At 61.4% G+C, this 16,652-nt stretch overlaps 1 protein-coding gene across 1 annotated transcript; it reads right to left on the bottom strand.

The window, feature by feature from the left end:
* Positions 1–1,821: 1,821 nt before the first annotated feature.
* On the bottom strand, positions 1,822–15,427 carry LOC125318736 (serine/threonine-protein kinase pim-1-like). Its single transcript, XM_048289672.1, has 10 exons — positions 15,365–15,427; positions 9,745–9,822; positions 8,658–8,823; positions 7,301–7,581; positions 7,133–7,183; positions 6,561–6,927; positions 5,715–5,891; positions 5,317–5,466; positions 4,227–4,361; positions 1,822–3,939 (listed from the first exon to the last, which is right to left on the bottom strand). The coding sequence occupies exons 1-8, from the start codon at positions 15,425–15,427 to the stop codon at positions 5,360–5,362; spliced, it is 1,290 nt and encodes a 429-aa protein (XP_048145629.1). The 3' UTR covers positions 1,822–3,939; positions 4,227–4,361; positions 5,317–5,359.
* Positions 15,428–16,652: the final 1,225 nt, after the last annotated feature.

Below are 16,652 nucleotides of genomic sequence, written 5' to 3'. Positions count from 1 at the left end.
CTGCTGAGGAGTGGAAAGACATCACTGCCTGAGTAAGAAAGCTGGTTGTGAAAGTCCCCCATGTAGATGCTCATGTCCCCAAGAGTAGGGCTAATGAGGAACATCGCAACAACAAGCAGGTAGATCAGGCTGCAAAGATAGAAGCGTTACAGATAGACTTAGATTGGAACCATAATTTTTCCCAGAGCTGGTGGGAGAGGGCCAGTTGTAACCAAAGGAGAAATGCAGGAAATGACTTGGTCGGCCTTGCCTGGAGGAAGGGTAATTTTCTCTAATAATTACTAATCCTTTCCCTTGGCTTTTGACTTTCTTCACAAAGCCATTTGCATCCCAGCTTCAGCACGATGTGAGAAGCCCGGGCTCCCAGAACTGCGTGAAAGATTCCTCCGCAGCAACACTCGGGTGGAAAGGGGAGCGGGGCGCCCGAGCACCCTCTGGGGAAGCCTCCCGCCAGGTGGAATTTGTGCCGTGCCGGGAGAGGAGGAGGGGGGAAGGATGGGCGCTGTGTGGCAGCAGCAGGAAGTCTGGGCCGCAGGACATTCCACCTGCGCCGCTGCCCCGCAATCGGCGGCCGTGTCCCCGGGGCTGCGGCCCTGGCACCGCGTCCGCTGAGCTGCCGACGCTGCGGGAGCTCCCCGGGCTGGGCTCAGGCTCCCGCTGGCACCGGGCAGCAGGCTGTGCTCTCGCTGTGCTCAGCAGCAGCGGAAAATGCCTCTGGACGTGCACATCTCCTGCTGCTGGGAAGAAGCAAGGAAGCGAGTCGAGAAGTTCTGGTTTCTCTTTGTCCTGCTGGATTTTTTAATTTCATTCCACGCTCCAGAGGCAATTGCTGTGCTGGCCTCTGTCAGCTGGTTCTATTTCAAGAGCAGCAGCAACAGGACTGTGTTTGAGCGCTGGCAATGGGGCCTGTATGGCTCTCATTCTCCTCGCCTTCGTGCTCGGGGGCTGGTGGGCATTCCAGTGTGTGCTGATCCTTACGCCTGTGACAAAAAGACTGACTTCAGTGCCATGAAAGCACGGTGGGTAGCCCTGACTGAAAGAGGCAATTGCAGTTTGGCTGAAGAACTTCAGGCGGCAGCCAGAAGGGCACAACAGCAGCCGTGATCTCCAACTCACAACGCAAAGGCAACAGCAGCATCCCGATGGCGCATCACGGTGAGTGAAAGGGTGCGGAAACGCGATCATTTCTTCCTCTGAAGTTTGGTGCAGGGCAGCCCAGGCAGGCTCTGAGGAATCAGGGGTGTTTGTGGGCGACTGCTGTTCTGCTGGAGAGATTCAATTAGAAAAAGAAGGTGTTCTGCCATTGGAGTCTTGACATCAGTGCTTCGTCAGCAAGACCCGGCTGCTCCGTTCTGCGCTGGGTCCAGTGCAGGCAAAGGGCTGAGTGTGTGAAGTGAGTCCTGTTTTTCAGCCGTACAGCTCTGTCCTGTGCCACTCTCTGCTGACATGAAACAGGAGGGAGCAGGCTGACCTCGGCTGGGTGCCAGGTGCCCACTAAGTGGCTCTATCAGTCCCTTTCCCAATGGCCCAGGGCAGAGAATAAGATGGAGAACAACCAGCAGGGTGAGATCAGGCAGTTTTATTACAGAGAAAGAAAAGAGGAAAAGAAAAGGAAAGAAAAGAAAAGGAAAAGAAAAGAAAAGAAAAGAAAAGAAAAGAAAAGAAAAGAAAAGAAAAGAAAAGAAAAGAAAAGAAAAGAAAAGAAAAGAAAAGAAAAGAAAAGAAAAAGAAAAGAAAAGAAAAGAAAAGAGAAAAAAGAAAAGAGAAAAAAGAAAAGAGAAAAAGAGAAAAAGAGAAAGAAAGAAAGAAAGAAGACTCTGCATGTGCGCAGGCTAAGGAAAAAAGCCAAGCTCTATTTGCCATTAGCAGCGATGTTCGGACACTTCCCAGCAAGCTGGGCTTTAGCACACGGAATGGTCTCTCCGGGAGGGAAACGTTGAGGAATCACAAAAGCTCCCCCTGCCCTTCCTCCTCTCTCCCTTTGCTTTATACATCTGAGCTGGAGTCATATGGTTGGAACATCCCCTTGGCTGATTTGGGTCCGCTGGCCTGGCTGTGTCCCCTGCCAGGATCCTGCCCACTCCCATCCCCTCTGCTGGGGGAAGGAATGGCAGAGGGACAGCGCTGCTGGGCAGTAGCCAGAACACCGCTCTGTTCTCAGCACCCGTCCAGCTACCAATGCAAAGCACAGCCCTGGAAGGCCCGTGAACTTTCCCTCAGGCAGACGCAACACACGGGACTTGAGCTGCCAGCAGCCCAGGTCACCCTCTGCCAGCCCCGCTCCTTGGACCTTGTGTCCCCACAAGCAGACACCAAGTGTTTCTGCTGCTCCCCCTCCTGCACAAATCCACAGAGAGCTGGGATTTTTCCAAGTCTCGTGTCTCCGTTGTGCCGTATTCCCAAAGAAGCAGCAGCCCCTCCCGATGAACACGGCGAGTTACGCGGATGCTTGTCAGCTCCACTGCCTGCCTAGAAATCTGGGAACTGCTTCTAAATGCTGCTCCCTGCAGCTCTTGGGCACCGACTGACACAGAGCTGGGAAACAAATCCCCTGGCTGCTGGCTGCCAAGGTGAGTTCCGCCAGAGTCAGAGCTCTGTGGGAAATCTCTATCCACGCCTCTCCTTTGAATAGATCCGCAGCCGGGGTGCGCAGGGACGTGTCCTGTATGGAAAGGAAGGAGTGTGCCAGCACCGTGACTGACACTTTCCCTCTCCGTGTGCGTTGCAGAGCCACGGGTACACAGACGTGATGGAAACCCTCGCACAGCCAGAGCCTTCTGTCCCTGCAGAACGGAGCGCGGCGGGTGGGGGCGGTTGGTGGGCAGCGAGTCCCGGACAGCGGGCGAGATCCGGCTCCACAGCTGCCAGGCCCCGCTAAGGCTTAATGCCGCCTCCTCGGCGACAGGAAAGGCCTTCAGCCTCGTCCCTGCCCAGAGGGGCAGCGCTGGCCTGGCTGCACAGCTCCTTTTCCCCACAGGTCACAGGAGATGAGATCACAACGCTTGCAAACACCGACTGCGAGCCACAGCTCTGGGTGCTCACCATGAACCTCAGCTCTGCGAGCGCTGTCTGCCCCAGGCTCCAGGGGATGCAGTGGGAGCCCGGCTGGGCTCTGCCCTGGGACCATCCTCCAGGGACAGCTGCACACAGGGAGCATTTGGTTGCCACAAAGAGCCAGGCCATGGCTGCAGGGAGCTGCTCCAGGTGCAGCCTGCACTGCTGTGTGCTGCGCTCTGGGGCTGCTGCTCCCCACAGAGGGGACTGCACTGGGGTGCCAGAGGAGACAGAGAAGCTCCATCTTAAGCCTGACTGGGCTGGGTGGCTGGGCTGGGAAGAGTGGCGAGAGTCAAGGGCATTCACAGAGCCCATCCTGCTCTGTGAATAACGAGGAAAAGGGAGTGGGAACCCAGCAGTGAGCAGAGCTGAGGCCTGGAGAGCAGCTCGGAATGACACCCAAATCTCACCAGACCTCTGAGACATTGCTGTTCTTCAGCCAGCAATGAACACAAAGAGTGAACCTGGGGCTCACTCTTCCTCGTGGCCAGGGGCATCAAGGAAGGCTACAGCGCAATGGGGACTGTGGTGAGCTGGGAACTCACTGGGGGAAAGAGGGAGCACTTGTGGAGCAAAAGGCAGGTGGGGGAGAGAACTGTTCAGAGAAGGGCTGAGCTTCAGCTTGAGCAAGCTGAAAAATGTCATTGGGGGTCTTCCCAGACTGATTTCATTTCAGAAGTTACTGAACAAGTTTGTTATTGGGGGGGTGTCATATTTTCCCCTGCAGGTGCACGCTCTGCAAACTTGAGCTGCACTGCCGAGCTGCTCAAGCACATCTCTGCTGCAGGTCACGGCGTTTCTTCTTTGGCTTCTCGTGGCCCCGGGGCTGAGCCACAGCAGAGCCCTGGCGGAGCCCAGAGCAGCCTCAGCATCCACAGAGCCGGGCTGCAAGGAGAGAAAGCAGAAAGCGCCCGTCAGCTGAAGGCTCCTGTCCCCCTTGTCCCAGCCGCCCGCGGTGCCCAGGCCGTGCTGGCCGTGCTCAGAGCGCTGCCCAAAGCTGCCCAGCATTGCTGCCTCTGGCAGGAGAGCAGGAGGGCAGGACACGTGCCCAGCCTGCAGCCGGCCGTGGCACAGCCACCTCCTCAGCAGCTGCCCAGAGCGGGATGCTGCTGCGCTCGCTGCCGTCTCCCAAAAGCCCTTATCCCAGCCGTGCCAAGAGGACGGGCACCCACCTCACGCCTCCCGCCGCCAGAAGAAAAGCTGCTCCCAAACGCTGTCCTCAGTCTTCTCCAAGGGCACGTCCCACCCACGCCGCAGCTGCTCCCAAGCACTTCGCCATCCGGACCAGACAGCACCTAGAACGCTTCCTTTGGAAAGACAAACCATAAATCAATGAAAAGAGATTACAGACAAAAAGGGGAAACAAGGAAAAAGGTAAAAAATCTTCTCTCTGCTGGGGCCTTGAGGAAGGCCCAAGCCCGCCATGCGAGGGAAAAACCCACCCACGGGCCAGGGCAGCCCACGCTTTCTGCCTTCCCCCTGCACTGCCCCCAAAAGTCATGCTGAGCCCAAAGCGAACAAGGGCAGTGGAGCAGCCCAAGCCCTTCCTTGCCTGCAGAGCAAAGCAGCCCATGCACAGCTTCTGGTGTCCAACCTCTGCTCCCACCATGGGGCTTTGTTTGTGTCAGGCTGGCTGCCCCAGCCCCAGCACGGGGCACGGTGGGTGCTGGGGGCTGTTGGCAGGGCCAGGAGCAGACTCCCAGTTCAAAACCAGCCCAGCCCATCCCCCCAGCCCTGCCAAAAAGCAGCTTGGCAGCCGACTGAAGAATTGGTTGCATCCGCCCCAGCAAAGGGGGGAACCTTTGCTTCCCGGCCAGGCTGTGCAATGCCCAAATCTGGGAGCATCCCCCTGCGTGTGGACTCATCTGCAAATTCGCCGTGGAGCCTGGCTTTGGAGAAGGTGCCACAATTGAAGTCCATCATCTTCAGCTTGCCAGGTGGAGGAAGAGCTTGTCATCCTTGATGTCACCCTCCATGTCTCCAGCAGCAGCAGCCGCACCTGGCACAGCTTCTCCAGGGGCTCCTTCTTCCCTGGGGCTGGAGCAGGCTGTCAGTGCTCTGCCCAGGGCCCCGGCTGTTGCTGAAGCAGGACAAGCAAAAGCAGCTGGCATGGGGGCCACCAGTGCTGGGAAGAGCAGCTCAGCTCCAGCAGCAGGACTGCGCGTGCCCAGCTGAGGAGCCCTGCGCAGCGATTCAGGCAGGACAAAAACTCTGCCTTTCTTTGCTGCTTCTTGCCAAGGCACGTGTGCAGCTGGAACTTACCGGCTCCCTGGGTCAAAGCGTGCGTGTGGCTCTCTCCCTTCTCCTACGGCACGTGAATGTCCTGCATCCAAGGATCACAGGACAGGTCTTCTAATGAGGGCCTTTCTGAGGAGAGCACGGATAAACACCGTTGGATGAGATCCTGGCACTCTGCAGAGAGAAAGCAGAAAGCGCCAGTCAGTTGCAGAAGGCTCCTGTCCGCTTTGCCCCACTCTTGCCATGGCCAGGCCGTGCTGCGTGTGCTCAGGGCTGTGCCTAAACTTTGCCATCAATTCTTTCTTTTGGAGGAGAGCAGGACATTGCCACCTCCTCAGCAGCTGCCAGTGTGGGATGCTCCTGAGCCCGCTGCTGTCTCCCAGCACTGCTATTCCCCCCGTGCTGCAGAGACGAGGATCCACCTGGAGAGAGCCGTCGTGGGAGCGAGAGCCGGCCCCAGGTGCTGTTCCAGCCCCTCCTGAAAGGATGCTCCTCGCAGACCATCTGGTGCAGCACGATGCCCAGGGACCAGACGGTCGCTGCCTTGCCGTAGTACCAGCCGAACTGGATCCATTCTGGGGGCCTGTAGGACGGTGTTCCTATGGAATAGAGATGGAGTTCTTCAGGGGGACGCTGCCTGCTCCCAGAGCCTCGCCCCAGCATCCCTGGGCATGCGGGGGCCGCAGCAGCGGCACGCGGCGTGACCCGCTGCCCTCTCGCCAGCACCGGGGACTTGTGTACAAACTGGGGGTTGGAAAAGAAGCCGCTGGTGTCGCAAGAGGGCAGCAGAAGCCCTGGCAAGGCCCGAGCATTCCATGCAAAGGAAAAACCCACTTGGTGCTGGGGAAAAACCACGCTTTCATCCTCCCTGCCTGCACTGCCCCAGAATCCATTCTTAAGGCAAGGCAAGCACGGGCAGCAGAGCAGTCCGAGCCCTGTCTCGCCTGCACACCAAACGGGCTGGAGCACAGGTTCTGGCCCCCCCTCTCTGCTACCCCCAGCCACGGGTGTTTCTGTGGCGCTGGCTGCCCCAGCCCCAGCGCCAGTCCTGGGCAGAGTGGCTGGCAAAGGCTGCCAGCAGGGCTGGAAGATGGCCCCTCAGCCAGCGCCGCTCAAAAGCAGCAAGGCTGAAGACTCCGGCTGCCATGACTGGCAGCAAAAGGGAGAATCCCCCCCTGCCACAGCCGGCTTGGGCTGTGAGATGTTGGGCTGTGAGATGTTGGGCTGTGAGATGCCTCTACCAGGAGCCTCCCCCTGCGTGGGCTCACCTGCAAAGCTGGTGTAGGCTGCGGCTTGCAGGTAGGTGCCACAGCCAAAGTCGATGAGTTTGGCCTGCCCGGTGGCCAGGTCAAGCAGGATGTTCTCCGGTTTGATGTCCCGGTGCAGGACCCCGCAGCTGGTGCAGTGCCGCACGGCCTCCAGCACCTGGCGGAACAGGTGCCGCGCCACCTCCTCGCACAGGAAGCGCCGTGCCCGAATGAAGTGAAGGAGGTCCTGAGACCGCTCCGGGCGCTCCAGCACCATCACCACGTTGCTGGGGAGCTCCAGCCACTCGTGGAGCTGGACGATGCCGGGGAAGCCAGCGGACACCTTGTGCAGCAGCACGATCTCCAGTGGTGCTCGGGTGCCGTCGGGCTGTGGGAGGAGCACGATGCCGTCAGCGGGGCCGATGCCGTGCCGGGGCTCGGCAAGCCCTCAGCCAGCCGGGGACGCTCTGCGCGCTCCGCTGGCCCCACGGCCGCTCTCCCTCGAGGCGTCCTGGCGGCTTCCACCCTGCCGGGCCTCGGCTCATCCCCGCCCGTGGCGCCCCGGCTTCTCCCGCTGCCCCTCGCTCACTCACCAGCCGGCCCCAATGGTGGATGCGGTTCCGTGGCACCCGTTTGATGGCCACCTGCAAGGCAAGGGGAGCAGCGGGCTGAGCTCGCCGCCCGCCGTGCCGAGCCCCGTGCTCCTTCTCCTCCTCCTTTGCCCCCCGCCTCCTGCGCCCGCCGCCGGCCCCGCCACTCACCGGGGCGCCGTCCGAGAGCCGCGTCGCCGCCAAGACGCTGCCGAAGCCGCCGCGCCCCAGCAGCGAACCCAGCCGGTAGCGCTCCTTCAGGCCCTGCTGCGCCTTCCGTGCCGGCGAGACGCGGCCGTCAGCGCTCGGCCCGGGGCCAGGAACGGCCCCCGAGCGCCGCTCAGCCGCCCCGGGCCGGCCATCCCCACATGTTGGCTCTTTTGAAGCGGACACCGGCGGCTCGGGGCCGGCGGCCGCGCTCAAGAGCGGCGGAGCTCGGAGCGGGGAAGACGCTGCGGAGGCGGCGGGAGCGGCCGCGCCGCCTGTGTCCCCGGCGGGCCCCGGGAGGAGCCGAGGCCGGGGCCGGGGTCGGGGTCGGGGTCGGGCCAGCCGGAGCCAGGGGCTGGCGATGGTGCCCAGGAGCCAGGCACTGATGCCCGCCCAGCAGCGCCACAGCCAGGACGGCGAGAGCCGGGCGGAGGCGGGACCGCGGCGGGACGCCCGGGGGCGGGGAGGGGGCAGCCCCGCCCGGGGCCGGGGGCGGGCCGGGGGCATGGCCCGGCCGGGCGTGGGGAGAGGGAGGCCGCGGGAGGCGGGGTTGGGGAACGAAAGGGAGAGCGGGAGAGGGTGCGAGACACTGGGAGAGGGAGAGGAGGAGCAGGAGAAGGGACGCAGAGGGTTCGTGGACTCGCTGCTCTTCTGCTGCTCTTGTGCTGCTGCTGCCGCTGCTGCCGCTGCTGCCGCTGCTGCTGCTGCTGCCGCTGAAGCGCTGGGAGCGTTTGTCCGCGTGTCCGTGTGTCCGGTGCCCGTGTGTCCATTTCCCCCCGCGCGCCCCACGGCCGAGCCCCGCGCGCCCCGGGGCAGCACGGGCCGCTCCGCTCCGGGGCCGAGGCGGAGTCCCGGAGCATCTCTTCCTCCCGCAGCCACACCAAACCCGCTCGGCCATTGGGAGCATTTTTGCACCCGTTTCCCTTTGAAGGGCTCCTCTCTACCCCCATTTCCAAGGAGTCTCCCTGGGGTTTTGGCACCTGCAGCGACAGGGCAGCGATTGGCCTTCAAACTTCAAGAAAGACATGGAGTGGCTGGAGCACGTCCAGAGATGGGAATGGAGCTGGGGAAGGGTCTGGAGGACTTCTGAGGGGTAGCTGAGGGATCTGAGGGGGCTGAGCCTGGAGGAAAGGAGGCTCAGGGGGGAGCTGGCTCTCTCCAAGTCCCTGACAGGAGGGGGCAGCCAGGAGGGCTGGGGCTCTGCTCCCAAGGGAAAGGACGAGAGGAAATGGCCTCGGGGGAACCTCTGGGGTGGATGGTGGGGAAATTCTCATCCTCCGTGTCTCGACAAAGGGGGAGGAGAGGAGGGGTGGAGCGCGACCTGGGGATATGGGGGTGGTGACGCTGGGCTGGGGACACGGGAAAGGGCACGGGAAGCCAAAGCCCCGCTGAGCGCTGGCGCTGGGCTGGCACGGGGTGAGCCGGCAGCAGGGCCCCACAGCCCTGAGGGACTCGCCCTGGCGCCCGGGGAGTATTGATCCTGGTCTCTAAAAAATGAGACTCAATAAAATATCATTAAAAGATGCCTCCTTCTCCTTCTCCTCCTCCCCCATCCCTTCTCCTGCTCCCCCCGGGCCCAGCGCCCACCCTTGGCCCCACGTTTTCCCAGCGCGGTCGCATCCCGCGGGAGGAGCCGGGATGGAGCCGGGGCAGGTCGGGCTGGGGCAGGGCTGGGCTGTGGGCCCGGCCTGGGAGCCCCCCACGCGCCCCCTCCCCAAATTCCCCTGGCGGGGGGCGCTGGGGGCGAGGGGGGGGCGCAGGTGGGGTCCGGGTGGGGAGCGCTGGGCGCTGCGGGTCTGCCTGGCAACTGGTGAGTCACCAGCGCCGCGCGCTCTGATTGCCTGAAGGTTGTTCAGCGCCTTCTCTGATTATCTGATACTCGCGGGCAATTTTGGTTGGTCCTTGGGGGCTGTGGGGCGGCTTAGGCGGGGGTCTCTGCGCCTTTGGGGTTCTCTGGGTGCCGATTTGGGGTTGAGGTGCCTCCCAAGGACCCCCCGGGGGGGGCGACACAGGAGTGACACACGGGGGTCCCCATTCCCGATCCATCCTGGGGCCGGTTCTGCCCCCTCCACTCTCCGTCCCCGCGCGGGATCCCCCAAAGTCCCTTCCCACTGTTCCCCAATAAACGGGACCGGGGCGAACTGGGAAGCCTTCCTGGGAACACTGGGAGCAGCCGGGTGGGGGCGGAGTGACAGCGGGGCTGGGGGGGACACACGACCCCCCAAAATCAGCGCGGGGACGGAGCGGGGGGTCCCGGCCGGGCCCGAGGCCACGGGGAGGGGCTGCGGCCGCCGGCGGCTCAGGAGCTCTGTGGGCAGAGCAAAGGGGGTGACACCGGGCTGGGGGGCCCCGGGGGAGCACAGAGCTCCGGGGGAGGGGGGACACGACCCCCAGGCCCCTCTCGTCACCTGCTTGCACAGGTAGAAGCCGAGCCCCAGCGCCAGGAAGACGAAGCCCAACATGAAGTCCCTGATCCCCGTCAGCATCTTGGGGGGCGGGGGTGCAGCTTTGGGGTGGGGGGCAGAAGGATCCAGGAAACGGCGGTGGCTGCCGGGAAGGGACCGGAATGGACTGGGACAGAATGGGACAGGAGGATACACTGGGACCAGGATCAGGACTGCGCAGGACCAGATTTGGAGCACCAGGGATTATACTGGGATATATTGGGACCACACTGAGGGCTACTGGGAACATGTTGAGGGCCAATGGGTGCTGCTGGGTTATACTGGGAGTGATTTGCATCATACTGGGAATGACTGGGATTGTACTGGGAGTGACTGGAACCACAGTGGTGGTGAAAGGGCGCAATTGGAAAAATGCAGGGGGCAACTGGGATCATCCGGGGAGCGGCTGGCCCATGCTGGGGTCATACTGGGATCATACTGGGAGTGACAGGGTCATGTTGGAGGGACTGGCATAGTTCTGGGAGGATCTGGGAGTGACTGGGATCATACTGGGGCTGACAGGAATCAAACCAGACTCCTACTGGGAAGTTAATGGGAATCATACTGGGGGTGACTGGACTCATACTGGGATCATGCTTAGAGCAACTGGGACCATGATGGGACAAAAGGCATCATAGAGGGACCGACGGGGAGTGGCTGGGTTCATACTGGAAGTGATGGGGGCCCTACCTTACTCTACTGGGAGGGACTGAGAGTGAAAGGAACCATACAGGGCATGACTGGGAACAACTGGGACCATGTTGGGGGCAACTGGGATCTTATTGGGAGTGACTGGGAACATGAAAGCTTGAGTGGAGTTTTTATCCCGTGGCATTCCCGGGGAGCAGCGGCAGCTCCGCGCCCCCAGCCCGGGGGGTGGGAGCAGGGGAACCGCTGGCAGCACCTTCGGGGCACAGCCGAGGGCTGGGGGGCTCCTCCCCCACTTCATTTTCTCTGCCCAATTCAAATCATCCCCTCCCATTCAAATCCCCTCCGTTCACATCTTCTCCCCACCATTAAAGTTTCCTTGCCCCAATTCAACTTTTCTCCCCAATTAAGCCCTGAGGCCCCTCCCCGCCCCCGGCTCCTCCCGGCAGGACTCGGCCGGGACCTTCTGGAAACAGCAGCAGAAAGAGTTCAAAAATTCCTCATTACTTCCATCGATTTCCTTGGTTTCCGGGGCATTTTTCTGCGGCTCCTCCGGGCCATGGCTGAGGGGTCCCCTCGGGCTCCAGCCCCTTTCCAGCCCCTTTTTCCAGCTCTTTTCCTCAGCTGACCCAAAGCTGCGGATTTTGGGGGATGGGAAGAGTCGCTCTGCTCGGGGGTCCCCGCGGTGCCCCAGGGAGGCCCCGAGGCCGCAGCGCGGTTCCCTCCGGCCCCTTGGAGCGTTTGGAATCTCCAACTCTCAGCAGTCGCTGTCCGTGGCATTCAATCTCCCCTGCAGGGTTTTCGCCCAGACCGGCTTTCTTTCCAGAGGGTTTTGTGGTTTCGCTTCGAGCCGGGGCCTGAGGGCACCGGAGTGGCCGCGGGTGCCGGGGCAGGAAGGGCTGAGGGACAGCAGCGCCCCACAAACCTCCGGGAGGGGGACAAGGGCTGGAGGGGGCAAAGAGAGAATAAACACGAGATTTTAGAAAAAGAAAAAAAACCCAGTAAAATATAGATTATATGTAAAATATAATAAAAGAGAACTCTGAAAAAAGAAAGTAACAACAGAGCTGCTTCTCCTGGGACTTTGGGTTTCTTGTCCAAGCTCCGAGCTGGGTGTGAGCCAGAAACCAGTGGCTGGGAGAGACATTGCTGCTGAAGGGCTTCCTATGGCCAGGACTAAAATGTCGAGTATCAAGGAAGAGCTTGAGGTTACAGAAGCGCCAGCGCTCCCGTTGGATTCCCTCGTTGGAAGCTGAAAGCGGAGCTCCGTCTGGGACTCTGCTTTGTAAGGATTGAATGTAAAACTCCAGCGCAATCCCCGTTTCCCTCCCTCCTCTGGCCAGCGGCGCACGGAGAAGGGATGGGAGTTTCGGTGAGTTCGTGCTTCCCCCTGAGGGACAGGAATCCTTGCCGTGTCCAGCGGGGGTCCCTCCCCAGCCGTGCGGTCACTCCCCGGCCCGGCCCTGAGGCGCGGGGCAGTCGCGGGGCAGCCGCGCTCCGGCCCCGTCAGCGGCACCGCCGCTTCGTGCCGGGCAGGAGCGGCAGAAGGAGCCGGGCGGCGGCGGGGGCTGAATCCCGGCAGGAGGAGGAGGAGGAAGAAGAAGAGGAAGAAGGGGCCGGGGCCGCCTGCGGTGTCCGATGGCCGGGGAGCAGCGGGGAGGCCTCGGGGAGCGGCGGCGGGCGGGGCTCTGCTGGAGCCGCCCCGAGGGGTTTGTGCCGCGCCGGGTCCCTGAAGGAGCCGCTCCGCGGGACGGGCGAGCTGGCAACGAAAGGAAATACAGAGAACAGAATGAAATACAATCAAAGAGCCGCACCGAGAGGCGTCTCCCCCGCCCGCGTCTGAAGGAGCTGCACCTTCAGCAGGGCAGGGGGTGAGTAGAATAAAATCCAGAGAGTGGAGTAAAATAGAATAAAAAACTGCACCGGGATGTCCGCGGCGCCCGGTGTCACTGAAGAGCCGCACGGCGGGACGGGCGCTGTCGGGTGTGGCCAGAAGGGCAGCGCCGAGGAGGGAGAGAGGTGCGAATAGAAAAACAAAAAAATAGAGAGAATGGAATAAAATACAAGAAAAGAGCCTCACCGGGGGATCTCCGCAGCCCCGTGTCACTGAAGAGCTGCACCGAGAGAGCGGCGAGAGGTGACGGTGGTGAAAAAGCCGCACTGGAGGGGCTTGGCATGGGAGGTGGGAATGGACTAAACTCTAGAGAATAGAATAAAAAAATAACCAAAACCCCGCACCGGGAGTGGCCGCTGCCCGTGACTGAAAGAGCCGCACCGAGGGACCGTCGGGGCAGCACCGGGGGCTTTCGGCCGCCCCGCGTCACCGAAAGAGCCGCAGCCGGGGGCAGTTCTGGGGTCTTCTGGAGCCGGCCCGAGGGCTCTCGGCCGCCCCGCGTCACTGAAGGAGCCGCAGCGAGGGACGGGCGGGGCGCGGCCCGGATCGAGCCCCTCCAGCTGCGCCTCGAGCGGCGACCCCGCGGGACCGCGCCGGGGCCGGGCGGCGGCGGCAGCCGGAGCCGGGAAAGCGGCTTGGAGCGGCGGAGACGAGCGGGGTGTTCCCGAGCAGCTCCGCTCAGCCCTCGGGCACCGGGGGGTTCCGGGGGTTGTTCCCGACCAGCTCCGCTCAGCCCTCGGGCACCGGGGGGTTCCGGGGGTTGTTCCCGACCAGCTCCGCTCAGCCCTCGGGCACCGCGCTGGGGTCGCCGCGCACTTTTCACCCCCGGCCGCCCCCACGGGCCGGGCCCCGCGGCTCCCGCTGCCGCCGCCTCGGCCCCGCCGAGCCCAGAAACCACGAAAAATCGCTGGCATGCACTAAAAAAGATTTTCGTGCGCAAGCAATGGGTGCGCGGGGAGTCCTTATGAACTCCCCTCCCCTCAGACCCTCCCGGGCACCGCCGGGCATTAGCGCAGCTCCCGGGGCCGTGTCCCGGCCACACTTGGGTATTAAATCCGACAGATTTGAGGAGCGGGCACAGCCCTAGAAACCAGGGCTTTGCCCTCGGCAGCTTGGAGCGGCACGAGGGGGATAAAGGATCCCCTGCACTCACCGATGCCTCCTGAAGCAGCTCTGGCCCCCTAAGAACGAGGCTGTATTTGGGAGAGGGAGGATGGCTGGGATGGGATCTAGAATGAGACAGACACATGTTGGGATGAAGAGGTTTGAAGGGGTCCCGTCACTGAGCAGGTTTTGGGGCACCCTCCTGCAAGAGCTCAAGATTTTCAATCGCGGCACCATCTATACGCCTTTCCCAACCCGCTTGCCATAGCAGTCTCTGTGTGGGTTTCAAAAAGATTTCTGCCAGCTTTCTACAGTCAAACGGAGTCATTAAACCACTCGTAAAGATATGGTGCAACAAAGTTTGCACGTCCGGGTTGGTTAATCCATACTGCATCCCAGTTTTTTGTCCTTCTCGGACGAGCTTCCAGTTGAGCCCCGCCCACTGGCGTTGGTTCGGATTACCGGGGGCAGCAATTCCCGGGAACGCTTGTGCAATAAATTCACCCTCAATCAAAGCCTCCCGTATGATTCCCTGCCACCGCCGAGCAGGATTGTCGGAAGCAGGGCGGCTTGGGGAGCCGCGGGCAGGACTTTCTTTTTTCCGCTCCGGCCTTTGAGCCGGGGGATCAGTCGTTCTTCGCATTCCCCGGCTCCGCTCCAGCTTTTGCCCCGGTTGGAATTTCCCCGCATCCCCTTCTCGCTCCCGCGGTTTCCCCCCTTCTCTGTTCGCCAAAATGTTTCCTCGGCAGGAGTCACAGGGCGGACGGACCCCCACCGGGGCCATCCCCCCGGGGAGCCGGGCCCGCGATCCCCGCGGCCAACGCCGGCTGAAAACTCGGCACCGCGACACACATTCAGCAGCTGATTCAGGATTCTTTCTCCCCTCTGCCACCAGTGGCGGTTTCTGGTTTTCTCTTTCTTTCTCCTGCCGCTTGTGTTCTCCAAGCGGCTCAATCGCTCTGCCTTTGAACACCCGCCGTTCGCATTGGAATCCCCGCTCTGGCTAAGCCGCGGTGAGGCAGACGGCGATGGGGGCAGCGGGGGACACACACGCCCCCCCAGTGCTAAAGTTAACTCTTCGGGGGACACCACGGGACACCTCCGAGGCAGTTCTGGTGCTTGCGGAGAGGGGAGCTCATCCACTTCCATTTTCTCTGGTTCTGGCGCGGGCTGCGGAGCCTGTAACTCCGTCTCCGCGGGTGCAGAAGGCAGGGACGGTATAACTGGGTCTACTCCCCCAAAGAATTCTCGTGCTTACATCGGAAAGGCAGCAGCGGGACTGCCTGGCTCTAGATGGGCTGCTGCCCCTACCGCAGCTGTTTTTTCTGCTTCTATTTGCCTCAGCGCCATTATTATTAACTTCCATAGCGTACTAAGCCCCTTAGTCTCTTTTAATCCATCGCTTATGGTGTCCCAAAGAGTGATTCCCAGCCTTTCCCACTCAAGAGTGCTGAGAACGCTCCCATGGGTGGCAAAAAATCCTCTCTCCCGACCCCATCTTAACAGTCTTTTCAAGACCTTCGGGTCATGCTTCTCTCAAAGAGAATGTGCTGGAGGACCCTGAACGTGGCCCACTCCTCTTTCGACAGACCCTTCCCCATCCTCCAGCCCCCGGCCTCTCACCTCTTCGGGTGCACCCGCTGCAGCGTACGTTTTCCGGAGTTCTTTCCCCAGGAGCTTTCTTCGGCTCCCCCAACTCCAACGGAGCTGTTCTCTGACTCCCCCCTCCACGGTCCAGCCCTGGCAGGCTCCGACCGGGGCCTCCTGCCTTTTCACTCCACAGACCCCCTTCAGAATCCAAAGGGTCCGGTCTGCTTCATTATCGCAGCGTTTATCACATCGCGAGGTCACCAGCATGCGGGAGCTCAGGACTTCTGAACAACGAACCAATATGATTCCACAGAAGACATTTTATTGTTTACATTGCACTCTACTTACGCATTTTGCAACTGCTGTGCACGCGATCACGCACTTCTTGATTGGTCCCTCGATTTTGTCCATGCGTTCTGCACGCACTTTTCAGAAAACAGGATTGGTTCTAGTCCAGTGCGGCACAGTCCTTCCTTATCTATTTCTTGCTGCCTTGGTATTCTGCTTCTCAGCTCCTTCTTTCCCAATTGAGCGCTGCTTACATTTCGGTAACCTTGATGCATTCCTGGTGGCTCTGATAAGAATCACTAAAGATGGCTTGGCTGGGGCACACTAACAGGGTTCACATACATTACAACACCCTCCAGTCCTGAGGGATGTGTTACTGGGAGGGGGGACACACCTGGCTCTTGCACTTGGAGTGCGGCCCACAGGGAAGGACATGGGGAGCCCATTTTAGGGTAGGTCCTGCTGCTTTCCACCAATTTCAGTGGGGGGGTATAAATGGCTCTGGGAGATTTCCCCGGTCATTTTAGGAGGCGGAGGTGACCCCTTTTTTGGGAGGATCCTGATGCTTTCCACCAGTTTGGGGGTTCTAAATGGCTTGTGCTGGACACATTTTCGTGGGTTCTGATGCCGCCCACCCGTGCTCCGCACTGGTCCGGACTGGTGCTCCCAGTGCCGCGTGGGGCAGGGCCATGGGGACCCCTCCACGGCACAGCGTGGCTGCTTTGGGGCTGGTGACACTTGCCCGGCGCTGGCCATGGGGCGTGTGCTGGCAGCTGGGGCCGTACTGGTGGTACTGGTGGTGCTGGGAGCTCCTGTGTCTGGGGACCAGCAGGACTCGGGTGAATGTGGGCATCTCAGGGGTGTGGTGGGGACGATGGGAAAATATTGAGAGAGGTGGGAAAAAGGGAGGAAGAGAGCAGAAAATGGGAGCTGGAATGCCCAGACCAGGAGTCCAGCCCAGGGGTCTCCGGCCTGACTCCCCCCCAGGAAGCGGCTCCCACAACCCCTCACCCTGTCCCCAAAATCCCTTGGCATCCCCCACCCATCTCTGTATTCCCCCCTCCAAAATCTCCAGGCTCCTGCGGTGAGAACAAAGGGGTCCAAGTCCCCAGCTAGTGTGACCACAAGCACCAAACTTTTTTCTCCACACAACAATCTTCCCTCTTTTCCCCTTCCCAGCTTCCCCACAGCAGCTGGGAGCAGCCAAGAGCCCAGCGCTGCCCCAGCCCGACTGGCCCCAGCTCCATCCCTGCTCCTCCCACGGGATGCGATGGGTTTGGGGGGAGGGGGCCAAGGGTGGGCACTGGGCCTGGGGGGAGGAGGAGCAGGGGATGGGATGAAGGAGGAG

Source organism: Corvus hawaiiensis, chromosome 31 (genome assembly GCF_020740725.1).
Source record: "Corvus hawaiiensis isolate bCorHaw1 chromosome 31, bCorHaw1.pri.cur, whole genome shotgun sequence".
Lineage (NCBI taxonomy): Eukaryota > Metazoa > Chordata > Aves > Passeriformes > Corvidae > Corvus > Corvus hawaiiensis.
Note: the sequence above shows the minus strand (reverse complement) of the source record. Positions and strands in the feature narration are given on the sequence as shown.